The following is a 27,838-nucleotide window of genomic DNA, read 5'->3' as shown; positions in this document are numbered from 1 at the left end:
TGAATTCTAGGCAAAATCCTGGTCATATGTGGCAAAATTATACCATCTCTCCTCGTGTCAATTGGTCTGAAGGGCAAACCTACACCACAGCATATTTTTTTCTGTAGCACAACCTTGTACTGCTATATTTTTTACCCTGTAAAACTTTCAAATCCGTTTCTCCATTTCACGGGAGTTTTGGCGGAGCCTGGACTTATTTTCTTATTTCAGCTCATCATGATTTTGTTTTAATTTGCTACTGTTACTGTTATTCCATTCTACCGTACATTTGTGTCTCTCTCTATCCCTCTTTAATGTGTATTTTCCCCACTCTTCCCTCGTTCTTTTTTAATAGTTGAAAGCACAAAACCATTATTCACCATAGTTCCCCAATACTAAAAGGCCCCCTTGTGGATTAACCATTAAGACGTTTTTACGTAAGTTCCCGTCATCATGTCGGCATAGAAAGTTAACACTTTGTAAACATCAATGGAATGTCAAAAGTCGATGTAAAGGTTAGTTAATTTTAGATGGTCCAAGGGAAAGGATGGGGCAGTACGCTATGACCGTGATAGAGCCTGTTCCTTTAAGGTCACTCTAGAGGGAAGTAGTTGTTTTTCTTCAGACAAACGCATGTGCCCGATCCAGCAAAAATTGATTCCCCAATTATAGCAAAGATGGAGTCAGCATTTCGAATATAGCCACAAATTCTTCACACGATTCCATCAGAAAAAAAGCTCTAGATTGTTCCATTCTGTCAAAACAAATGATTGATAAAGTTCATCATTTACAGTCACATTGGACATTTTAATCACGGTATTAAAAAAATGAAATGTAAACTAACACCCCCTGAATTGTGCAACATCACGCTTGCAATTTCTAAAACTTCCATGAATCACTTTTTGTACACATCTACCAAGGAACATTTACTGCAGCCCTTTTTAGTCTTTGATGAGAATGTCCTTAGCCAGTAACTCCATATTCCCCCAGTAGTTGGGCAAACACAATTTGCACTGGCATGGCGTTGTGCATTCAAACTAACAAAGCAAAACATTTTTTGTTTGGCAGTCACTTTTTGATTGGCGGTCTGTATTGGGAGGTGTGTAAGTAGTGTGTGTGCCCGCAGTGCCTGACTCTGGCCAGTTTCTCCTCAGTGGCCCTCTATGGCTCTGTGGCAATTTAAAGAAGCAATTTATCAACAGGTGGCATGTGCCACAGTGGCTCCCACACATGTGCTGTAAGTGCATAGCCTCTGCCTACAGAGGGGCTGTGGCAGTGGCGGCCCATTCAGGTAAGTGTGGTGTGTGGGGCAGGGGTGGTGGAGGTGAAAGTGAAAGTGATAAACGACAGAATAGGAAATATAAAATATATAAATAAATAAAGCCACTTACCTTGCGCTTGCCTCTTCGCCGAGTCGGTGATGTGGCAAGTGCAAAACAAGTGGTTTTATTTATTTATTTTATATTCCCTATTCCGTCGTTTGCCGATTTCACCCCTGCCCTACTGCACTTACCATAATGGCCCGCCACTGGGCTGCGGATTTGCTGGTAAATCCCAGCCGTGACTAAACCCCCTATACCCTATTAAGAAACCTAGGTCTAAATGTAAGAATGGTTATAAACTTGTTAGCCCTTTTTGTTGCTGTTGTCTTCGGACTGGGAGCAAGTATGAAATCACATGCCTAAGAGGTACACGAGAAATGGGAGCATTTTACATTATAAAGTTATAACAAAGAGAGGATTTATAAAGAAATCTGAAAAATATGTGTGTGAAGACACGTGGAACAGCAATTAAGTGCCAGCAGGATCTGTTGGATCATAATTAATATAGTCGAATAAAATAACGTGCTTATTCTGCTCATGTTTAATGTATATTGTGCTTAATTGGGTACATGTTTAACCACAGTACTAATTGCTATTCACGCATCATATAGTACAAATTGAATGAAAAATTGAGTTAAAATGTACATGCAGGTATTTGTAGATGGTGAATAACCTGCTGAGCTGCTTTACTAGGACTAGAGCGTCTAACTTGCAGGTTACTTAGGTACCTCTGCAGCATCCAATAAATGTATATATTTCAAGCATATGAGCTTTTGATCTACAGATTGCACACCTGATTTGGCAGCAGCTACTGTAATCCTCTTCGGATCCTTCAATCCTTTGAATAACCGGTTAGAAACATGTCTGTGGTAAGAGCAAAAGCCACATGCTCTATTGTATCTTACCAGTATGATACCCTAACACTGCTGGACACATCGGCCTAACCTACCAATTTGTAACAGGTGGCTTAAGCTATTTTAAAACGTGTTTGAGACTAATAACGCAAGCCAGAACAACAGTTGAGATACAAAGCTGTAAGCCTAAAGTTAAGAGTGTCTCTTGCAGAAGTACAGGAAGCTACCAGACTTTGACATTTCTCCAGCAGGCTGCAGGTTGAAGGGCTACTCTCAGAGCAGGATGGGTGCAATGACCCCTACATTCTAGTCACACTGTCCTACTGGATGGGGCTAGTTTGAGCACATTTTCCAGGGCTGATTCTGATTTTCAGACCAATCTTTCTATCTGCCATCTTCTTCATCCCGGTACCTTCACATTGATGTATGCTGCTCATGTTTCATGGTCCCGGCTCTTGCAGAGCGGGCAGCGGTCGCTGGAACTATATCAGCAGTTCAGATTAGCATGTGACAAACAGTAGGAACTGGCAACGGGCCCTGATATTGGTTGCATGTTGCCTCTCAGAAACATGAACAGTGGTGTAGAGTTTGAGTATTTTCAGTGTGAGTGTTTTCAAGAGTATTTGGTTTTTAAGAAGGTGTGCAGGTTTGTTAAATGAAAATCGGTCATGTAAATGAATTTCTAAAATGAAGACCCTCAACCGGACTAAACAGGTTGAATGAACTTCATTCAAGAGAAAGGTTAAAATAATTAGATACATTTTCTAAGAAAATATACATTTAAGAGGAAAAGGTAAAGGTTTATTTTAAACGACAGCATGATGGAGGTAAGAAGGGAGAAGCAAATGGGTATACTTGATGAGGGGGGAGGAATAGATGGGGAAGGGGAAATAGTAAGGGGTTGGTTATAAAGAGGGATTCAAGTGGGTTAAAGTAAGGGGTTTGAAAATGGAAGTAAAGGTGAGAATACCAGGTATGGAATTTAATAAAATATCGACTTGTCCATGGGACAGGCTGAGTCGTATATCTACTTGTCCTGGAAAAAACTCCACTTGCCCTTTGGTGCCACATAGTGCAGCTACACATTATAGCTAGCTGCAATCTTTACTTAAGAGCTCTGATAATAGCCTCTCTGATTATGTCACTGCTCGTACCAAAGTATGGTTTGAATTTGAGCAGTTATCTTATTTTGTCAACTTCCACAGATCTTCATACTGGGGCTGGAGGTAGCGTTAAGCAAATAATAGTTCCAGGACTGAAATGTACTTTTGAGTCTTTGCAAACCTACGAACTTGTATGTTTTTGAGTTTTTAACCAGCTCTTCTCTAATCGTTTCCCATACTAAGAAAGTTTTGAAATGTATTCCTGACATGGTCAGAATTTAAATGTCTTCTAGGGTTGGGAAAAAAGTATTGAGAGGGAAAGTGAACTTGGAAATGCTAGACAAGTTTTCGCAAGAGCAAATCTACATATGCACAGTTGCGCTTGCTAAAATGATTTGTGGTCTACTTCTGTAAATCATTGTGAATTCCATAAAAAACGTAAATCTGCACTAATGCAAAGACGTATAACATGGGTGCACATTTTTACTTTTATTTAAGAACTGGGCCCCTAACTGGTGTCTTGAGTTAACCAAGACCTATTCTGTTTATCTCTATCTATAGACTGGCTTCACAGTGAGTGACAGCATTTTGTTCTTTCACAAGGCACACATCGGCATACAAAGTCGATTTGTTCAGTGCCAGGGACTACTGTGGCAATGTGTGATTTTTTAGAACAAAATATATTGTTTTTTGCCAATGTTTGTATAATGGTGAGGGCCTGGCAGCTGCCACAACAATAAAGTTTTACAAAAATCAGACATGCATTGACAAAACAAAAGGCTGACCATCTATGTCAGACCTATTGGCTTAGCTAATGATGATTTATTTAAATGTTTCCCATAATCTTGTAGATCTGGTTTCACTTATTTTCCCACTATGAATATTTTTTGCCAATTAGCATGCATCAACACATTTTACTAGTGATACTTCAAAGAAATGCTACCTAAACTTTGACAGTAGTTTAGTAAAAAAAAAAACTTTTTGGGTCTCGCCTGAGCCAGCTCATGTGTTGCTCTGCAAGACTTTTAGTAAGTGGGTTTTCAAAGTGCTTCCCACAGGCTTTTGCTGGCCTCAAGCATGCGGTTACGCACGCGTGAACGTGCACAGCTGGCTTTCTGTAATGGCTTTCGGTAATTTCTGTAATGGCTTATTAAGCCTTGCAGCGCATGAATCATGCTACTCTGCTCGCAGGACTCTCTCCCTTCTCCCCCTCCCTCCTAGTCAGCTTCATTTGTCTCTTGTTAATTAAAGGGATTGTGCATTCTCGCATGGTGCCTCTAAATGTGTTTAAAAAAATAATAATAATAATTATAGCACTTCCCTTAAGTTTGTACAGCTTTGCTCTGCAGACATGGAGATCGATGCGCGGAAGCAGTATGCGCGCAGCCATTTACAGGGCATGTCACTTGTGCTTAAAATCACAAGTTATACACACTGTATACTACCAACCGATGGAAATCGGCCTTGTGAGGTCACCAGACTGGGCCACTCATTTTACTGCAATTTTGCCAACAAATCACCCCAGCTAACTCCAATTCTGAAATACCCCCAAAGCTTCACTCCCAATATTCCCTGTCTGAAACCTTTGCAATTTGCGTGTTTAAATGCAGATATTTGTCTCCTTAAGAGCTGCACAGGAAGCCACTGTAATTATGCAGCGGGGGAGGGGGGTTGGGGGCCGTGAAGGCTGGTCTCCACTATGGGCATTCAAGGACGTGCCTCCTGAATTCGTAGAGCTCTGTTTAAGCTCCTGCTGGGACACTGGCGGCCCCATTGCGTTTATCCACCAGATTGTGAACTTTATCAGCCTTTAAAGGGATTAAACTCGCTTCCCACATGTTAAAATCACTGGCGCCGAGCGTTCACATTTCGCAGCTATTTCAAACGAACTACTCATTCAGTCAGACAATTTTTTATTGACATTCTGGACGTTGTAGCCATGTTTAGCTCATTATTAAACAAAGACTACAAGGCCCAGAATGCAGAGGGGAACAGCGAACGGGTTTAATGACTCACAGATTTACCTGGCAACATTGAGAGTGGCGTCGGAGCATCTTTCATTTTAGCGTGAAAAGAAAATTCTTAGAGGTCAAAAAGATAAAGGCAAGAAGATGGAGAAGACCAGATGAGGTAAAAATAGAGCAAATGAACAGCCTGAAAGGTGACTTTCATGCAGTCTTGTCTTTTTCGACCAACCACCCAGCATTAAGCCTGCTGTGACTTGTGTAACTACTTTTTCTCCATTATAAACATGGTTAAACCCAGCATGCTCGGTGGTACTGGCCACAAAAACACGAATTGACTAAAAGTTGCCCCCTTGATATGGGACTACTCGATGTTACTCTTATTCAGACTGAGCAGGGGGTTGACTGCTCCATGCGGCCACAACGCCACCATTAGCAGTCCTAAACAGCTTTCACAACCATTGTGGTCAGAAGAGCATAGCAGCAAAGTGCCCCCATGACATGCATGCACTCGTCAGACAATTTAGACAAGAAGTTGCATTCTGGATGTTGTAGTGAGTCTAAAATCACTTGACATCAGATATCCCTGCATGCAACGTACTGTTCACTACAGAGCTCTCCAGGTGCAGGCGTGAGTAGCTCTTTAAGTCCGTGCTTTTTCTTTGGATTTAGTACTAACTTTGTAATGGGATTAATAGGCACTGCATTAAGCTGAACGCAAAGAAAACAAGCATTGGCAATGCCAAGACGACTGTTTAATATGCTAACCTGTGTAAGGAGCGGAATGCACAAGTGCTCATTTTTGCATGAGTTAGCAAAAAAGAGCACAGGAGGGTGCAGGGAATTCTAAAATAATCCTTGATGCACTGAGGTACAAGACATGGCCAGCTTTAGCGCTGGTGGTACCCTGTGCGATAACCACTTAAGGCACCCCCACACCTCATGACTGGCTCCTCAGATTCTTTCACTACCATCGGGTAAAAGTGCCCCTCATCTCTCCAATCAGAAGATATTGCTAAACACAGCACCTCCACTTGAGGTCCGCGCCCCATCCACAGGTCAGCAACCAGTGCAGCCGCACCGGTCGCACTGCCCTAAAACTGGCCCCGTACAAGATGGCTCCATGTGATATAACAATCCTACTCTTCTAGCTTATTCTAAAAGCAACCTCCATATGCTTTGTTAAATCTAAATTGTCTAGATCATGTAGGTATTAAGGGCAATGCCACCCAGATTTGAATCACATTTTTTATGGTAAATTTGTGTTTATTAATCCACTGTGTCAGAGAAACCTGCTTGGTGCCAAAGGGCATGGTCTGTGTATTTTAGATGCACTGATGTTTTTTGCTTAGCAAGTAATTTGACAGAGCATCAGCTTGTTTCTGAAAGTCGCAGTTTTGCTGAATAAAATTACCGGATTGCCTGTGCCCATTAGTGTAGTAATGTGCCTACTCAATACTTTAGTTGGAAACCCATGAATATTTCAGGTTGGGATTTGGTCAAGTCAGATGGCAATGATAACAAGTTGAACAGCATCAGAAACAGCACACACCTTTGATTCAATCCAGATTTTAATGTATTTTTGCCAGGAACTGGCTCTTCACTTGCAACTGAGCCCATTTTGCTGTGGATAATGACAGTAATATGCTTAAAAAACCAGTTTAAATGACTATGTTGAGTGGCCGGAAGCCACAATGGCCTCAAGGCTGTCGGCCATTTTGGTGAAACTGCGCCTTATTACATTTAAATACTTCCGTTGGGCGTATTGCACTCCAGATCAACTCCATAAGGCGAGGAATGAAATAACCTCTACTGTCTGGTGGTGGTGAGTATGCTACTCTACAAAATATGGGGTTGCTCTATGATGCAAACACACTGGCCCCTGATTCATAATAGATTTCGAAAAGTTATGGGTGAAACAGTGAAGTAATATCGTAAGTGTGCAATGTTAGGTATACAGCTGAATTATAAAGTTTCCAAAGAGATAAAATCCTACTCCCAACAGGCTTTCTAGTTTGCAAAAGAGATTCCACACAATATTGGTAAGCTGTTAATGCCCCAGTGGTCGATGAATGGCTGAGAGGTATGGACCACACATTTGCAGAAAAGTCAGTGTATAAAAGTCATGACTGCCCTGTGAAACAAAACGATATGGGCACAATGGCTGGATCACTTCCAGACTGTATCTCCTGATAGATGATTCATATATAAATGAGACACATCTAATATTATGTGAATTGGTCATTTACAAAATGAGACTCTATATTCACGTGTTGGGTGAGCTGATGCTAAATGTTGTATACAAAATCAATAAAAAGAAGTTTTAAAAAAACGAGCATTGGCATAGCCAATAGGTCTCGCCTTTGGGACCTTATAAGTGTTAAGCAATGCAACAGTTGTTGTTGCACCAAGAATATTGTGCTGCATAACTAAATAATTATAAGGTCCCAAAAGCGAGACCTATTGGCTATGCCAATGCTTGTTTCCTAGTTGCATTTGTTTGTAAATCTTATTTTGTAAGCAAAGACTCATCAATCTTACTTTCAAACTCATCCAAATATTTGTTTTTAATCAGAGAGCATTCTGGGAGCATTATAAGTAGCCTTTAAACTTTGCAAACGTGTGTACACATCATTATACTGTAACCACTGCCAACAGTGCAGTCTGAGCTTACAGCATTTCCCTAGAGTACTCACCCTAATAATAAAGGTTTTGCATTAATAAACAATAAATACAAGGCCAAACAACGATAATGTATGGAAACAAACATTGCCTTAACTGCAGACAGTACCCTTCCCTAATCCATAATGAGGTTCTATAAACTGGCAGCCAAAAGGGTTTGTGCTGCATGGGGTTGAGCCTACTGGTCACGAGGACAAAATACACATGACTGCTTACTGACTTGACCCCAAACAATATGTCCTGGGAGTCTGGTTATGGGAATTCCACACCCCTGGAATGGAGTATGGGGTTTGTAAGAAAAAAGGAGTAAAACGGGAAGGGCGGATTATGGTTTCCAAAAAGGTGAAGTGGGAGTAAGGTGTACGTAAAACAACTAGGAGTGAAGCTGGAGGTGGAATAAGGGGTCTAAAAAAATCGGATACAAATAGGATAAGACTAGGGGGTTTGAAAAATGAGCAAATGGGTGTAAGGGGTTAAATATGGGAGTAAAGCAGGAGGCTTAACAGGTTTGAAAAGGGAGTAACGTGTGAGAGGGGAGTACAGGGTTTGTAAAAAAGGAGTTGGAATAAGAGGTTTGAAAAATGAATAAAGCAGGACTTGGTGAGTGAGGAGTATATAAAAAAAGTAAAGATTGAGTTGGGAGGAAGGGTTATTTAAAATATAAAATTGGAGTAAAGTAGCAGGGGGAGTAATGGGTTCAAAAAAGGACGTAGAGTGGGAGTAAGGGGTATGTTGAAGAGAGAGTCTTTCGAAAGAGGTATGGAAGGCAGGGAATAAGGCCAGGGGACATTAATCGCTTTCAGCAGGTTGGGTTCGTCAACCTGGTGAAAGCCACTCTAAATAGAAAAATAGTCAACAATGGTTTGACTAAATTTGTCATTACTATTTTCTTCGTGGCTGATTTTTATCAAAATTGCATAAAACCGTTTTCAATTAAAAGCATGTGGAAGCTGGATTGTAGGCATGTGGAGGTTTTGGTCTTTGTTACATAGGAGCATGGTGTAGGCGTGGAGGTTGCACTTGCATGCAAGTGGGTATGCAAGTGCATTGAAATGTTTAGGTATTCTCCAGTAGCATGTTATGTTATTTCACGCTGTTGTTCATGTGTTTGGTTCCTTCTTTAAGCTGACATGACCATTGTGGAGAATTATGTTGTTAAGCAGACATGTATGATCTCGCCACAGACGCTAAAGAAAGCTCATCAGTATGAGTTCAAGTTGTGTTTTTGAAGTAAATGTCCTATATATGTGCAGATGTTTTTAGACAGAAGTAAAGTTTTGATAATGGTTAACAAAAAGTTTTACGTTGCTGGGCCTCAATTGTATTGAATTACTGTACAAGTAAATCTGCTTCTTTAGAGCACAGTTATTTTATATCATGGGTTTTTTAGCAGTGTAGTTGCCTATACATAACCCATAAACACATAAGCACAGAAAACCGATGTTCACTCTACCAATGAGTGCTACATACTGAAAATATTTAATGACTTGTTCCAATAAAATATTCTTTTTTTTATCTCTAATTTTTCAGAAAACGGAACTCCATACAAGTGTTTTGCAGGTTACAATACCATCATTTTCATCAATATCCAAAACCTCTGAGAAACCAACAGAAAGAATTAAACCTATTCCTAAAGAACAGATGGAGTCAGGTGTGGGGTAAGTCTAGCTGCCTTATTCGAACATTGTTTTTACATCCCTGTTGTTCGTTGACCAGAATCGTGATGTTGATAGACTTTAGTGGATTAAAATGCATAATTTCATTTTCTGATCGTATTTCTCTGTGGAAAGCATTCGCAGTAACCACTCTGAGCCATCTGGTTCTTAGATGTCCTAACTGTGTTTTGGGCTTTAGAAATCACAAGAAATAAATATGTTGTCAGCAAAAAGCAAATAGTTGTGTGCAAAAATGCTATTAATGATGCAGGGCCAGCTATATTTTCAGTGCTCTGTGTGACAACTATCCAGCTAAAAATAAAAAATAAAAATCTAACCAGAACAGCATGGTACCGGCTTCTCTCTGCCGTCCATCTCTAGTATCATCAGGAGTCTCAGCAAATTTGAAACCCTTACATAAAGCTTTGTTAAATCGAAAGTTACCATCTCATCTGGTTGTCCTAATAGATCCTTGTCCCATAAAGATGGGAAAATAGCTCCGTCTCTTCTTCTTGAACCTCAAACTAATATTTGCAATCTCTCTTACTGTAGGACAAGTCCCTCTCATTTGGCAATCTACCATAGTCTTGCTTCAAGGAAAGAAACCCTCTGCAGAGCAGTCTGTTGTGGCCAATTTATGGGACAATGTATCTTCTTCCTGTACCAGCAAAGATTATAGGATGTTCAGTCAAGTTAGCTCTCCACTTGCATAGGAGCTCACAAAATCTTAGTATGGTTTCTATTCCTCTTTTAGTACAGAAGCAGTTCTGATTTCAGCAACTAATGGCATTTGTGCAGGACTCTGAACTGGGGGAGAGGCAAAACTAAATATTTTCAATCTCTCTGCTACACTTGACACTGTCTTTCACGCCGTTCTGGCAGACGGCTGACAGCTCTGTGCATTTCAGGAAATACAATAAAATGTCTCTTCTATTCTAGAATGGCAGGTCTCAGGCAGTATCCATGGTCCCCATCGGACGCCTTTCAAAGCATCACACTGTGGGGTAGTTCATGGTCATCCCTCAATCCCACCTTTTTAACATTTATGTTGCGCTTCTTGCTACCTTGTTTCACTCTTTTGGCTTCTCTCGATAGTCCTATGCAGATGAGGCACCGATGATTTTACTCAACGAGGAGGGGGAAAATGTTACAATAATGAGAATGTTTGTCCTAATCTTGGTTTACAGATCCTTAGATGAGTTTATAGGCAGACTGCAGGTAAGTACAAATTCCACATACGCACCAGAACAGGCAATAAAGATCCAATGCATTTCGTTGTTGTTATTGTGAAGTAGAGTAGAATAATCACCAACTAGTAAAGCACTCGGAGCACAGCTACAATGACACTTCATAACACCCTCTTGACAAATGATATGGAAAAGAATCATTTAACTGAGCACTGGAAGTGCAGACTAAACAAATAGCCAGTATTTAAAGGTAATATAAAAATTATTAAACGCACATTTTTGGCCAGTTTTGTCGCTCGAGATTAAGGAATATTTTTCGGCAGATGTGAACAATGTGTACAAGCTTTATGGTGTCAATGAAAGGATCTAATGGTAAACGTGGGCTGATCCATCGTCCCAAGCAGTATGCTGCGGTGTGTGGATGCAAATGCACATTTATACAGACCAGCGGATGAAGCCTTCTTACCAAAAGCCCTTCTTTGCATGTATATTGTGCATGAGTTGAAAGAGCAATAGTTTAAGACTTCCAAAGCTCTCTCAAACGCCAGACCTAACAAGCATCTGCAATGCAATAGGTCTCGCATTTACAGAAGTTTGAGCTATTGGCATTGAAAGAAAATATTGTATGAGTGGTTTAAGATTTTGTTTAACGGTTATAATAAACGTTTTTGCATTCTTGGAAGCTTTCATTTAAATGCATTTCTAGTATTCTTTTGATTCCACATCTTAAGAGCTTGGTCCTGCGATTCTGCTTTCTCAAGCATCCATTCTAAGGAAGTTGCAACTGGAAAGACTGCACTCTTACTAAGTGGGTTGTAAATCTGTCAGATTCTTTATTTTTTTAAGCTGTAAAATAAATCAAATGCGTGTAGAAACGCTTCAGATGGATACTTCTAATCACAGATTATCCAGTATTGGGGTATCTTTCATAGATTCGCATGCGTGAATCATTCCATGTCGTCGAGATGGGAGTCCCACGGTGACATAATCAAGCAGTATTTTAATAATGCCCTTGAGCCATGCTTTACATAGGCTATATATGTCCTTTTTAAAAAAAGGACCAAATGTTGAATGCAGCAAATCAGCTGCTAGCACCCTCTTGAACCTTCCCAGCAGAGGCAGTTTTCCTCAGATGTTCACCGCACGTTGTGTGTGAAGGGAGTCTCCCTGAGTTCTACTCAGTTTCTTTCTCGAATTTTCCTAAAGGTTTATCTTTTCAACATGTTGGATACGAAAGGCTTCTTCCGTCCATGTAAGAGCTTTGGCAAGAAGAGTCCATGTGGATGATCCACATAAAGAATGTACTTACTGCCTCCATCCCTCTCATGAGGTATGACAATGTAACATCTGTGTAACCATTTCTTCTAAAACTCTGAGGGGCAGAGAGGGGAGGCTGCTTTTGTGGCTCCAGTCCACCAAGCAACAAAAGTCTTCTGAAGACTGTGATAGCTCACCCAGACTTCACAAAAGATCCAGGTCACAGGATGATGCCCCTGGTGAGAGCAGGAAACTCCTTAAATCCTCCCAGGAGAGCAAAGGCCATAGGAAGGAGAATCATCTCCGTCTCTTCAGAGCCTACAACTTCCATCTCCACTTCTTCTGTGGGAAAGGAGAAGCATCCTGTAGCCTAATCTTCAGATTCTACAAGGAGAAAAGACAAACAACCATCATCCGACGAAGATGACAAGTAACTCAATCCGTCTGCTCCGCCGACTTTGGGAACGGTGGCGATGATGACTATTTCTGGACCCATAGAGTCGACGAGAGTATCAGAAATCAAAGTCCCCGTCGAGGAAGACTTAGTCAATGACGGCGGCACTGTTGAATAATGTCTCAATCGACAAGCGCACCGTCAACGAGCATCCTGTCGAAGAGCATCATGTCGGTGATCCTGTTGACGACTAGCCAACCGATGACGCTGTCTACTATGACACCATCGAGTGTAACGCCAGTGACAACAGCCACTGTCGACTGCGAATATTCCATCTTCAGGGTTATTGGTACCGTTGACGCCACCGTCGATAACCGTCGGTGTTACCAGGGTAAAAAAAAAAAACTTTCCCCTCCTGGATGTTTAATCTCTTTCAGATATCTCCCTGTTGCCTCACTCGCACTTAGAGGAGTAAAGATGATGAAAACACCTGCTTCAATGATACCAGGGCTCCCTCAAGTGGACAAAAAGTACAGGGCCCCTGAAGATGCACCTTCTTGCCTGACTGGTCACATTAAGCTGAATTCCATCATTTCCTGCCGCCAATCTGCGACACCTGTCAAGGCCCGCGCAGGAGAACACCATCTCAAGTGCAGGACAAAGGAAGGAAGCAATGAGCAACACCAGGTACCAGCTTCCCCCTCCTCTATCCTTCTCATGAGTACGAAGATCTGCACTTTTTACCAGTAATGGAAAAGTACAACATCAGACCAATGGATGTGGGATATAATTGCCTTTGGTTATACGCTGGAGTTCACAAGCAAACCTCCAACTTCTCCACCCAATGGAGCCCCCCCCCATGTCTTTACTTATTACACAAGGGAATAAAAACTATTCTCTCAAAAGGTGCAATTGAAGAAGTTCCACCTCTGCAAAGAGGTTAGGGTTTCTATTCCTGTTTTTTCCTATTAATGATGAAATCAGGGGGGTGGAGACCAATACTGGATCTCTGGAGCCTCAACAAGTACCTGAAAAAATAAACGTTCAGGGTGGTAGCTTTAGCTGAGATCCTGCATTGCCTCAACGAAGGGGACTTTATGACCTCAATCGATCTAGAAGATGCATACTTCTACATCCCCATACATTGGAAACACCAAAATTCCTCAGGTTTACAGTAGCTGGTACCCACTACAAATTCAAGGTTCTTTCTTTCGGCCTCCAGTCCGCACCCAGAATATTTACAAAGTGCCTTACACCGGTGGCTGCAGCCCTACGTTCTCAAGGTCACCAAGAATTCCCTTACTTGGATGATTGCCTTCTGAAGGCATCAACAGGAGATCAAGTGGCCAGAACTACAGATGCTTGTCTCCAGCTATTCAACAGACAAGTGAACATCAAAAAGTCTTCTTTTCTTTCCACTCAAACAGCACCTTTTCTAGGAACCAGGTTGGACACGAACCAATGCAAGGCCTATCGGACAAGAGACAGGCACGTCTACAGCATGTTACTATGCTGATCTCAAGAAGAAAGTCCATTTTAGTGAGAAGGTACAAGTCGCTCCTAGGGATGTGTTCCTCAGCAATAGACCTAGTACCTTTAGCCAGGCTCAAAATGACACCTTTGCAAGAAGAGCTTCAAAAACAGTGTCTACAAATATCAAAATCCTTCAAAGATACCATTCTTATAATCCCAGCAATAAAGCGTCAATCCAATGGTGGTATCACAGTCCACATCTTTCCAAAGGTCTCACTTTCTTACACGAAATACCGGACAACATACTGGCAACGGATGCCTCCATGGAAGGCTAAGAAATGTAATTTACAGGAACTCTGAATCAAGGTCAAATAGTCCAGTTCTCAAAAGAAATGGTCAAGAGCCTGGAGCTGAAAGCTATATTCCTCTCCGTACTGGTCTGTATGGACAATACGGCCAGTATGTTCTACATAAACAGGGGGAACTAAATCTCTCACACTTTCCCTGAAGCCCAAGAACTATGGAGTTGGGCCTCACAGCATGGGATTTTTCTCAAGGCCAAGCAAGTTCCAGGCCTTCACAACACACTAGCAGATGCTCTCAGCAGAGCTATAGACAATTGACACAAATGGGAACTCAACCAATTGTAGCTGTACTGAGTTTTCGCACTATGGGGAAAAACAACACCTGTTTGCAAAATACATCAGCTACAAATGCTGGTGCTGTGCCAGCAGGTTTCCTCTCCTGGGGTCTCAGGGCAATGCCCTTTTGATGTGATGGTCAGGGCTACATAGCCACACCTTTCCCCCATTCCATTGATTCCCAGAGTGCTGACCAAAATGAAGCTTGACCCTCGGGTAGGTCACTTCCCCACCGCTGCAGCTCCGCCTGCCAGTCATCTTGCCGCCTGCTCCTCCCTCCAGATCGGCGATCTCCTACCCTGCACGAGTGTCGACTGGACTGCCTGCGCCTTGATTGTGTGCCCCGTGTGCCTGCCCGCCCCCTTCTCTTTTTTTCTGTACCCCCGAGTGAGTGAGTGAGTGAGTTCTTCCTGGTTCGTCCGCCGGGCTCCTCAGCCCCGGTTTTCCCGCCGCTGCCTCCCGTGCGGCCCCGCCCCCCCACACCCATTGGCTTCTTCCCTTCCGCCTCCCAGCTGACCCCTCCTCCCCTCCTTCCCTCTAATGACGCCCCCAGGGCGACCGCGCAGCGGACGCGCGCATCGGGTGCGCCGATTGTGCGCCGAAGGTGCGCCAAAGGCGCGCCCGTCTGCGCCCGTCCGCGCCTGGACCGTGCCAGGACCCCTGGCCCCCATCGACACCAGACCCCACAACGGACCTACGACGCCGCCACCCTCAACGCTCTTAACGCCAGCAGAACCCCCGCCTGCTACCGAGCCACCCCGAAACGGACCCACGGACCCTTCACCTGTCAAGCCTGCAAATTTACCTGCCTCCCGACCTGCACCGCACCCGCCAAGCCGAGCACCAGCAGCAACCACCAAGTGCATCCTGCTCAACACTCGCTCCGTCCACAGACACGCCGTCGAACTCTGGAACCTGATCGACACAACATCACCAGACGTCGCCTTCCTCACGGAAACCTGGATGAACGCCTCCTCAGCGCCCGACATCGCCATCGCCATCCCGGACGGATACAAGATCACCCGGAGGGACCGCGTCAACCACTGGAGGAGGCATCGCCATCGTACACAAGAACACCATCCGCATCACGACCAGCTCCAACGACCCCTTCACCGCCGCCGAACACCTCCACTTCCAGATACACACCGACCCCAAGACCACACTCAGAGGCACCCTCATCTACAGACCCCCGGGACCACGCACACAATTCAGCGAAGACATCAGACTTCATCAGCCCGCACGCCCTCCCCTCCGCTCACTTCATCCTCCTAGGGGACCTCAACTTCCACCTGGAGAACAACAAGGACAGCAACACCACCACCCTGCTGGACAACCTCGCAACCTCGGACTCAAGCAACTGGTGAACACCCCCAGCGCCAGAGCCCCTGGCCCCCGCAAAATCCACTCCACCCGCCTAACATACGACGCCGCAACCCTCTCTTCACTCAACACCGGCCGTCTCCCCGACTACCACCAAGCCGGCACAGGACGCACCCATGGACCCTTCACCTGCCAATCCTGCAAGTTCTGCTGCATCAGGACCCACACTACATCCATAAACGCCAAACAGAGCTCTGACAACCACCTGAAGTGCATCCTGCTCAACACCCGCTCGGTCCACAGACACGCCATTGAACTATGGAACCTACTAAACACCACAACGCCGGACGTCGCCTTTCTTACCGAAACCTGGATGAACGCCTCATCAGTGCCCGACATCGCCATAGCCATCCCGGACGGTTACAAGATCATCCGAAAGGACCGCATCAACCAATCTGGAGGAGGCATCGCCATCGTCCACAAGAACACCATCCGCGTCACGACCAGCTCCGACGACACCCTCACAGCCGCCAAACACCTTCACTTCCAGATACACACCGACCCCAAGACCACACTTAGAGGCACCCTCATCTACAGACCACCAGGATCCCGCACACAATTCAGCGAAGACATCACTGACTTTATTAGCCCATACGCCCTCCCCTCCGAGAACTACATTCTCCTAGGGGACCTCAACTTCCACCTGGAAAAGAACAATGACAGCAACACCACCACCCTTCTGGACAACCTCGCCAATCTTTGACTCAAACAACTGGTAAACACCCCCACCCACTACGCCGGACACACACTCGACCCAATCTTCTCCTCCAGCAAGCACGTCTCCTTCAATCATGCCACAGGACTCCACTGGACGGACCACAGCTGCGTCCACTTCAACTTCAAAAAGACCCCGACTCACCACCACCCACAACAAGTCCCCCGCAGAAACTGGAACAAAATGACCACCGACCAGCTCACCACATCGCTAAACCAAAACCCTCCCGCCAAATCATCGGACCCAAATCAAGCAGCCATCAATTTTGCACAATGGATCACCCACTGCGCTGACGAACTAGTACCCTTGAAAAACCATCACAACAAGCCAGGTAGCAAAAAAGCCTCCTGGTTCAATGACGACCTCAAGAACTCCAAAAAGAACTGCAGCACCCTCGAGAAAGCTTGGCGGAAAAACCCAACCACAGACAACATGACCGCCCTCAAGGACGCCACCCGCAAACACCACCAGCTGATCCGATCCACCAAGAAATCAGCATTCAAGGATCGACTCGACAACAACGCCCACAACAGCAAGGAACTCTTCAACATCGTCAAAGAGCTTACCAACCCCAGCGCCGGAACCAACGGCATCACTCCCTCTCAAGACCTCTGCGACTCTCTAGCCTCGTTCTTCCACCGCAAAATCGCTGACATACATAATAGCTTCGGCGACCAGTCCACCCCCGTTACCACCAAACTGAAGCCCCCCACCACCACCCTTTGCACCTGGAACCCGATCAGCACCGAAGACACCATCTGCTTGATAAACTCCATTCACTCCGGATCACCAACAGACCCATGCCCCCACCACATCTTCAACAAGGCCGACTCCATCATCGCACCCCATCTCAGGGATATCATCAACTGCTCCCTCAACTCCGCTACCTTCCCGGAAAGCTGGAAACATGCTGAACTCAGTGCCCTCCTGAAGAAACCTACAGCAGACCCCACCGAACTTAAGAACTACCGCCCCATCTCGCTCCTCCCTTTTCCTGCCAAAGTCATAGAGAAGACCGTCAACAGTCAGCTCGCCGCCTTCCTCGAGTCTAACGGCTCCCTCGACCCCTCACAGTCCGGATTCCGAGCCAAACACAGCACCGAGACCGCCCTCATCGCAGCCACAGACGACATCCGAACCCTACTCGACAACGGGGAAACAGCTGCCCTCATCCTCCTGGACCTCTCCGCAGCGTTTGACACGGTCTGTCATAGCACCCTTGTACAACGCCTCAGCAACGTTGGGATACAAGGAAAAGCATTGGATTGGATCATCTCGTTCCTCACCGGAAGAACCCAGAGGCCACCGACGTCATCTGCGGCGTACCACAAGGATCATCGCTCAGCCCCACCCTCTTCAACGTCTACATGAGCCCCCTCGCATCGCCAGCACAACTTCAACATCATCTCCTACGCTTTACGACACACAGCTGATCCTCTCCCTCACCAAAGACCCAAACACCGCCAAAACCAACCTACATGAAGGGATGAAAGACGTAGCCGAGTGGATGAAGAACAGCCACTTAAAACTGAATTCAGACAAGACGTCCTCATCCTAGGATCATCCCCCTCTGTATGGGACGACTCATGGTGGCCACCGGCCCTGGGCAGCGCACCCTTACCAACGAACCATGCTCGCAACCTGGGATTCATTCTAGACTCCTCCCTCTCGATGACCAGACAAGTCAAGGCCATCTCATCATCAGGCTTTAACATCTTTCGTATGCTCAAAAAGATCTTCAGATGGATCCCCACTGAAACAAGATAGACGGTCACCCAAGCACTTGTCACAAGCCGACTGGACTACGGAAACACCCTCTACGCCGGAACCACAGCCAAATTACAGAAAAACTCCAACGCATTCAGAACGCCTCCGCCCGACTCATCCTAGACACACCCCGCCACAATCACATCTCCGGTCACCCGAGACCTTCACTGGCTCCCCGTCAACAAGAGAATAACGTTCCGCCTCCTCACCCACGCACACAAAGCCCTCTACGACCTAGGATCCAAAAACCTCAACACGCACTTGACCTTTTACACCCCCACCCGCCAACTACGATCGTCTAATCAAGCCCTCACAGCGATTCCTCGCATCCGAAGAGCCACCATGGGAGGAAGATAATTCTCCAACTTAGCAGCCAAAACCTGGAATTCTCTCGCCACCCACCTCCGCCTCACACAGAACCACCTCTCCTTCAGAAAACAAATCAAAACTTGGCTATTTGATAAGTAGCGATTTCCCCCCCCCCCCCCCCCCCCCCTCAAGCGCCTTGAGACCCTCTGGGTGAGTAGTGCGCTATACAAATTTTGACTTGACTTGACCCAGTCTTCTCCTCCAGCAAGTACATCTCCTTCAGCCACTCCACCGGACTTCATTGGACTGACCACAGCTGCGTCCACTTCAGCTTCAGAAGAACCACGACCCACCACCACCCGCAACAGGTTCCTCGCAGAAGCTGGAACAAGATAATCGCCGACCAGCTCACCACCTCCCTCAGCCAGAACCCTCCCGCCAGCACAACGGACCCCAACAAAGCAGCCAGCAACCTCACAGTGGATCACCAACTGCGCAGACGACCTCGCACCACTGAAGACCCCTCCCAGCAGACACGGCAGCAAGAAAGCCTCTTGGTTCCCCGACGAACTTAAGAACTCCAAGAAGAACTGCCGCACCCTCGAGAAAGCCTGGCGCAAAGACCAGACCACAGACAACATGACTGCCCTCAAGCACGCCACCCGCAAACACCACCAGCTGATCTGCACCACCAAGAAGACCGCATTCAAAGAACAACTGACCAACAACGCCCACAAAAGCAAGGAGCTCTTCAGCATCATCAAAGAGCTCTCCAACCCCAGCTCTGGAAACAACGACATCACTCCGTCGCAAGACCTCTGCGACTCACTGGCCTCATTCTTCCACCGCAAGATCGCCGCAATACACAACAGCTTCGGCGCACCAACCACGCACCCAACCACCGAACCAATGCCCCCCACCACCACCCTCTGCGCCTGGACCCCGGTCAGCACCGAAGATACCACCCGCACGATGAACACCATCCACTCCGGATCCCAAACCGACCCCTGCCCCCACCATGTCTTCAACAAGGCCGACTCCATCATCGCACCCCAACTCCGGGACATCATCAACGCTTCCATCAACACCGCCACCTTCCCGGATAGCTGGAAGCACGCCTAGCTCAGCGCCCTCCTGAAGAAACCAACAGCAGACCCCACCGACCTCAAGGACTTCCGCCCCATCTCGCTCCTCCCTTTTCCTGCCAAAGCCATCGAGAAGACCGTCAACAGACAGCTTGCGGCCTTCCTCGTGACGAACGGATCCCTCAACCACACGCAGTCCGGTTTCCGAGCCAACCACAGCACTGAGACCGCCCTCATCGCAGCCACTGACGACATCAGATCCCTGCTCGGCAACGGGGAGACAGCAACCCTAATCCTCCTGGACCTCTCTACAGCGTTCAACACTGTCTGCCACCGGACCCTAGTGCAGCGCCTCAGCAACATCGGAATCCAAGAGAAGGCACTGGAGTGGGTCATCTCGTTCCTCGCCGGAGGAACCCAGAGAGTCCGCCTCCCCCCGTTCAGATCCGAGGCCACTGAAGTCATCTGCGGCGTACCACAGGGATCATCGCTCAGCCCCACCCTCTTCAACCTCTACATGAGCCCCCTCGCAGCCATCGCACGCCAACACAACCTAAACATCATCTCCTACGCCGACGACACCCAATTGATCCTCTCCCTCACCAATAACCCCGCCGCCGCCAGAACCAGCCTACACGAAGGGATGAAAGACATCGCCGAGTGGATGAAGAACAGCCGCCTGAAACTGAACTCGGACAAGACAGAAGTTCTCATCCTGGGGTCATCGCCCTCTGCCTGGGACGACTCCTGGTGGCCCCCTGCCCTGGGCACCACTCCCAAGCCAACGGACCACGCACGTAACCTGGGCTTCATCCTGGACTCCTCCCTCTCGATGACCAGATAAGTCAACGCCGTCTCATCATCGTGCTTCAACACCCTGCGCATGCTCCGAAAGATCTTCCGATGGATCTCCACCGAAACCAGGAAGACGGTCACCCAGGCACTCGTCACCAGCCGACTGGACTACGGAAACACCCTCTACGCCGGAACCACAGCCAAACTTCAGAAAAGACTCCAACGCATCCAGAACGTACCTCAACAATTGCCTGACCTTCTACACGCCCACCCGCCAGCTACGATCGACCAGCCTCGCCCTTGCCACCATTCCACGCATCCTCAGAGCCACTGCCGGAGGAAGATCCTTCTCATACCTGGCAGCCAAGACATGGAACTCCCTCCCCATCCACCTTTGGCTAACCCAGGACCATCTCTCCTTCAGGAAGCAACTCAAGACCTGGCTTTTTGAGCTGTAACGGACCCCTCTACCCCAGCGCCTTGAGACCCTTCCGGGTGAGTAGAGCGCTATATAAATGTCATGATTGATTGATTGATTGATTGATTGAAGCTGGACGGATGTCGCCTAATTTTAATTGAGCCCAGGTGGCCCAGACAGCATTTGTTCCCAGAACTTCATTTTTCAGAGGCCAGTCCCATACAACTACAGACATCCCTTGCACTTCTGACCAGTGACAACGGACAGGTGTGCCATCCAGATCCAGTGTCTCTACACTTGCATGCCTGGCTCCTGAGTTCCTGGAATTTAGGAGCATGAATTTAGAGACCTCCTCTGGAAATCTAGAGCGGAAGGTACCAATAAAACTTATATGATGAAATGGAAAAGGTATGTTTTTGGTGCCAACGAAATGGTCAGCATCGATTTTGAAGTATACCCACCACAGATTTTATCAGGTCTCTTTTCCTTGGCAAAATCAGATTTAGCTTTCGCCTTAGTTAAGGTGCATCCTGCTTTCATCTCTCGCTGTAGAAGAGCTTCCAACGCCACTTCTCTTTGTCCCTCAAGCCTGATTAAACTATTTATGAAGGGACTGTTCCGTGCTTTTCCTCCGGTGCAAGCACCTCCGCCAGAATGGAACCTAAATGTGGTTTTTGCACAACTCCTGAGAAGACCATTCAAACCACTTCATAAAGCTGAACTGAAATTCCTAACATGGAAGGTCGCTCTTTTGCTGGTCTTTACCTCAGCCAGAAGGGTAAGTGAAATCCAGGCGTTCACCATTAGTTAACCCTTTTTAATATTGAAAGAATATACTGAGATTCGAAGGATCAATCCTACATTTATTCCTAAAGTGCCATCACTGTTCCAGCTCAATGAGCCGGTCATACTCCAGTCCTTCTTTCCGCAACCATCAACGCCTGCAGAACAAACACTACATATGCTGGATGTCAATCTTTGCCTTAAATTCTTCCTTCAAAGAACGAAGGACATTCGGAAAACTGATCAATTATTAGTTGCTTATGGCCAAGGCAGAAAAGGGACTGAAATAACAAAGATTACTATTGCAAGATGGATATTGCTGCGATACAGTTCTGTCATATCGAAGCCAACAAATCTTTGAAAAAGACAGCAAGCTCACTCCACCAGAGCAGTTGCCACATCACCTGCCCTCTTCGCGGGAGTGACTGGAAAAAATCTGTTGTGCTGCGACCTGGAGGACCACTCACACCTTCACACAGCAGTACTGCTTGGAGTGCGCACAGGATGCAGATGCGGCAGTGGACCATGCGGTGGTTCTCCATCTTTTCCATTAAGGTAGGCCTCTTCTAATCTTTAGGAAGAGTCTTTTGTTCTTATGGTGATTTCATATGCTTACATGTTTTTTAATTAGGTGACACGTTACTTAGTAAAGTATATTGCATATTATGCAGTCTTTTTTTTCTCTTGCTAATGCTGTGTATATGGAATTGTGAATATTTAAGCAATTTAAGTTTTATTTTTAACAATAAAAATATGCACAGGTATAACCTTTTCAGGTGCTTCTGGTATTAACTCAAACTTTTGAAGTTCACTATGTTTAAAAAAAAAGTCAACCATTTTCATCAAACAAAATATTATTGGAGGTGACTGCTTGCTACTTTGATTCAGGCATGTGAATCTATGAAAGATACCCCAAAACTGGATAAGAAAATGAGTTACTTACCTGTAACTATGGTTATCCAGTATTGGTATCTTTCATAGATTCACCTGCACCCACCCTACTACCCATAGAGGCTGTTTCCTTGTTATTTATTAAGATTCTAATTTCTCACTTGTGCTGGGAAAAATTGAGAGAAACTGCCTCTGCTGGGAAGGTTCTAGAGGGTGCTACCAGCTGATTGGCTGCATTCAACATTTGGTCCTTTTTTAAAAAGGACATAGATAGGCTATAATGGCCTGGAGCCATGCTTTGCATAGCCTATGGCATTATTGAAATACTGCTTGATTATGTTACCGTGGGACTTTCATCTCAACGACTGGTAATGTTTCAGGTATTTGAATCTATGAAAGATACCAATACTGGATAACCGTAGTTACTGGTAAGTAACTAATTTTCTTCATCATCTTGGAAATATACTCCAAGCATCAGGCTGGTTCTGAAAATTTGAAAGGAGTACTCTTTTTCACCAGAAGGTGGCATTGTGCAGCTCTGAGCTGATAGTTATTCTGCTCTGTAAGTGATGATCAAAGGCGCAAATAAGCATCACCGTGCTTCCTGATGTCAGTTCCTTTGTTTTCGTGCTTTTAGACATGGATTAGGAGCTCCTCTTTGATCTTCAAGACCAAAAATGTCATAAAATCTTTATAGGGAATATTTCACTCCCCTAGGACAACATTGTTCATACTGTGTAGGGACTGTCACAAACCAATTTCTGTGAAGCACTCTTACGAAGTGTGCCTTTGGTGCCTGAGGTCGACGCATGACTCCAGGTCATGTGATAACTACTCCACTGGTAACTGGTAATAAAGCTTTATTCGATTTTAAAACAAGATAAAATCATAAAAGCATCAGTCATAATATACAATTTCTTATACAATCATCATATACAATCAGAAAAAGTGGAGTAAAAATAGTATTAAACAATTATAGATTATTACCAAATAAAGTCTTATATAACTACAATTAATTTGTATGAAAATTTTGAATTCAGCCGACTCATTATATAATATCAGACAAAGGTGCTGTAGCTATTCCAACTTCCGTCCAAACAATTTTGGTAAAATACTAAAACTATAGTTGTTCGCGAGTGCTCCGAATTTTCAGGCAATTTTTAAGGAACATAGCTATACATTTGGCACTAGATACTGATTCTAGATGTTGTAATGCCAAAAAAGCAGGGCGACATATTCTCAAACCCTGAGATAAAAAATATTGGAATGAGCCAACGTTTGCGAGGTAGATCATAAAATTTGCAGAATAATATTATGTGAATATTAGACTGTTCAGAAATACCATCGCATGGACACCGAGTAGTTGATGAGGACCAATCTTGTCTCCTTGGGAACGTAACTAGGCGAAAGAACATGTTAAGCCTGAACCGTGTCAACAGATATTTCTCATAGTTGGTCAGACAATAGGTCAGATATGGTTGGATGCCCTGACTACATTGAATACTTAGACTATGTCGGTTTGAGACTTTGTTGTTTTATCGAGCTAAACGTAGCCCTCTTAAGTGTGACAAACAAGACAGTCTCAAGGTCTTTCTTGTGATAGTATTTAATAGCTCAGGTTCTTTAAAATATGTAAGAAGATTCAGGTCCTTAAGAAATTTTTGTACAAAGGACAGCCAAGGAACATCGACCAGTTGTCTAGACCCAAACAATCTAAAATTAACATACGAGTTAGGCTACATTGTTCTGTTGTCCAAATACGGTGCCATAATAATATGGGCAGGATATTTATATAGTCCGCTATGTAATCCATGCCCAATTCGATATGACAGGCGAACGTTGGGGAACACCGTGGAACAGCCAGCAGATAGCAGATCAAAATATTCTCCACCCTCGGTAAGGTGTCCACTGGTACGTAGCCCCACACCCCCGCGCCATAGACAGCTACGCTATGGCACTTAGCATAGTATATTTGCAAGAGTTCTTTTGGGGGGGCTTACCTACTTTACGTGCAGACACAATTAGGGCGGACGTTGCTCTTAGAAATAATAGATGCCTACTAGTGATGGCCGGTTTCCAGGAAAAAGTGCTATCAAACAAGATACCTAGATAAGGGTGTGTATTAGTGCGTTCCAACTTGGATTCTTCTATAAACATCACTTTTTTCTTATCTGTTTTTTTACCAAAATGCATAGCATATGTTTTTTTGATGTTGACCTTTAGGTCTAGTGAGGCCATAAAATTACAGTAAGAATTTAATTGTATCTGGAGTTTTAATGGGGTTCGTGCCATAATCACTGCGTCGTCCGCGTAAAGTAACGCGGGAATAGGGCGACGGGCGATTGCAGGTAGGTCCTGGCTCCCTTCTAACATGGCCTTCTCAAGGCCATTTGTGTATAGGTTAAATAAGAAGGGAGCCAGGACACAGCCCTGTCTGACCCCCTTTGTGACTTTAAAGGGGGAGGTAAGCTCCCCATTCACCCCAAATCTCACCCTGGCCGATGCTCCCTGGTACAGTTCGCGTAGGAAGTATACTATCGGAGGGTCTACGCCCAGTTCTGTTAGGATTGACCACAGCCTTGAGTGTGAAACACAATCAAAGGCTGCGGTCAAGTCCACATAGACCAGGTGAAGATTACCTTTCTTAGCGTGAACATACTTCCCAATTAGAAGGGAGAGATTCAAAGCCTGCTCCACCGTGCCCAGCCCCTCCCGGAAACCATACTGCAGGTCTGTCATGATATTATTTTCTTCTGACCAGAATCGTGATCTGTCTAGGATCAAGCGACCTGCCACTTTCCCAAATGAGTCCAGGAGGGAAATGGGTCGGTAACAGGTTGGATTATTACGGTCGCCCTTCTTGAAGATGGGAAGCAGGATAGAAGTTGACCAAGATTTTACGAAACCCCCTTTTAGTGCTGCTTCAATTACTCTGGTTAGTACTGGCGCCCAAAGTTCCTGGGTATGGGTATAAAGATCTAACGGGACGCCATCCGGCCCAGGAGCTTTGGCAGGTTTCAAGGATGACAGAGCTTCAGTTACTTTCTCGAGACTAAAAGATAGGTCAATGGGGTAGGGTGGAATATATATACTTTCATTCAGATCAAGATCCTCTGCTAAAAATATCTTTGAAAAGTGGGAAACCCATTCATCTGCACCAAATGCTACCTCTATACTAGGACCCGTGATCGAATCATTCAAGAAGGGTGAGTTGACCACTTTCCAAAACAGTTTACTCTCATGGAGCTTTACCCACAGCTCTTTTTTCCTTTCCTTCCTGCAATCTTTTTTCGCCGTATTATAGAACTTTCTCAGCTTCCTAATCTCAAGCTGATCCCTCTCGGATTTATGTAATGCTCTTTTTAGGGTTGAGAGGGCTCTACGGCATTCCGAATTAAACCATCCTTTTTCCTGGGAACCGGTCTGTTTTTGTTTACGGAGTAGCTCTTTACTAATTACTCTAGTGATTTTAATAAAATTAGTTAAAATATCATCTGCTGTGGATTGCAAGTTTAGGCAAGTTTCTATCATTGGAAGGGCTTTAATGAAGACATTAGTTGTGATGACGTCCGGGTCAACTTTGGCCCATTTCACAGAGTAGCCATTGATCTTATCTAGTGACAGGGCTCTTTGATTAAAGAGTCCAGGGTTACCTGTTAGATCACGTCCAGTTGGCACTGCAATAGTAACACTAATTGCGAAGTGGTCACTACTAATGTCATTACCAGTATTAAATGTGAGCAATTCGTCCTTCATATGATTAGAGAGCAAAATAAAATCAATTATAGTATTACAGCCCCTGTCGTGAAAGGTAGGGGAAAAGTCAATTAGGGGTTCAACGAATTCATTCGCAAACCCCAGTCCTTGGGGAAAAAAGCTTTTCATTTAGATAATTTCCGACACTGGAGTGACCGAAATGTGTTAGTGGGCTCCCGCTCTCTTCTACCACACCACAGTTTGAGTTAATGTAATCTTTACATAGGGCAATATTAAAGTCACCGCCCCAAATCAATTTAAAAAGCAGAGAGGGACACCTATTCTGGTGCTCTTCAAGGATGAGAGTTAACCTGTTTATGGCTTGCACGAAATCTGTTGGTAATAAATTGTTATAGAAATTTATCAGGAAATATGTAAGCCCTTGATTTACTGAAAATTTAATTAACTGGTAGTTCTCTTCTGTAGTGATTTCTGCCACTTTCTCGAATGAGGGGGTATTAGATAAATATATTGCTAACCCTCCCTTAGGTCTACCAGCAATAGAAGGGCGTGCACTTGAATGATACAATCTGTACCCCTGAAGGTGGATTGCCGTTACAGACCATGTTTCCTGGCAACATACTATGTTGTGTTTTCTAATTATTTCTAGCCAGGTTAGTTGGTCAACTTTGGAGCGCAATCCCGCAACATTCCAAAATAAAATGGAAAGAATCAGACTACTAGAGGGTGAGGTCTTGGGGGTAGGATGCTGTTGGTAAGAATGGAGTGAGGTATCCATGATTTGCCCCTGCGATCGCAAAGACGCTTCTTGTATTAAGTTCCGTGGTCCTTCAAACGAAGGACTGGTGTCCATGACCTTTCCTGAACAATCACTAATAGGAGACAAGTTGTCATCGTGATCCGCTGAAGAAAGAGCCTTTTGGGATGTTCTTAGACTTACTAGGGGATGAGGATTAGATTTATCATCTATATTTAGAATAGTTGAACGTCATTCAATATCATCTAGACCTGATAAAATGTTAAAGCGATTCTGAGTAGGAAACAAAAATGGTCTTATTGGTGGTTGTTGGTTAAAACTGCCCTCATGGATGACAGAATTGGTCCAGGGAGAGGGAAAATTATTTTCTTGTGGCTTAGTGTAACCATTCTGATGATAGAATGCAGTTCTATAATGGTCTCCCTGCTGTGTGGGTTGTAACCTATAGTATTCATTCTGATATTGGGAAAAGGGCCTAGGGTAATCAACTCGTGGAATAAATGTTGGCCTAGAATAGTTTACCCCACAATGTAGTAAAGGTCTAATATTGTCAACCTGATAATAGGCCAGCGGCCTAGAAGTGGTGGTGTTAATCACATTTCTCGGGTAAAAATAGGTCAGATCACGCAGTGTGATTGTATTACTTGCATTGTGAGGAAACCAATCTAGAATATAGCTAACTGCCCTTGTATCTCTAAAATTTATTACGA

At 45.0% G+C, this 27,838-nt stretch overlaps 1 protein-coding gene across 30 annotated transcripts in view; it reads left to right on the top strand.

Annotated features, from left to right (window-relative positions):
• PPFIBP1 (PPFIB scaffold protein 1) overlaps positions 1 to 27,838 on the top strand; it is a 1,004,279-nt gene that overhangs the window by 444,127 nt on the left and 532,314 nt on the right. For all 30 annotated transcript variants that reach the window (XM_086920149.1, XM_086920163.1, XM_086920158.1 and 27 more), the window contains one exon: positions 9,435 to 9,562. In XM_086920149.1, coding sequence (XP_086776275.1) covers positions 9,435 to 9,562 — 128 coding nt within the window. The remainder of the gene's footprint in view (positions 1 to 9,434; positions 9,563 to 27,838) is intronic.

This window comes from Lissotriton vulgaris, chromosome 1_1, assembly GCF_964263255.1.
Source record: "Lissotriton vulgaris chromosome 1_1, aLisVul1.2, whole genome shotgun sequence".
NCBI lineage: Eukaryota > Metazoa > Chordata > Amphibia > Caudata > Salamandridae > Lissotriton > Lissotriton vulgaris.
The sequence above is the reverse complement of the archived record's forward strand: the minus strand, read 5'-3'. Positions and strand labels throughout refer to the sequence as shown.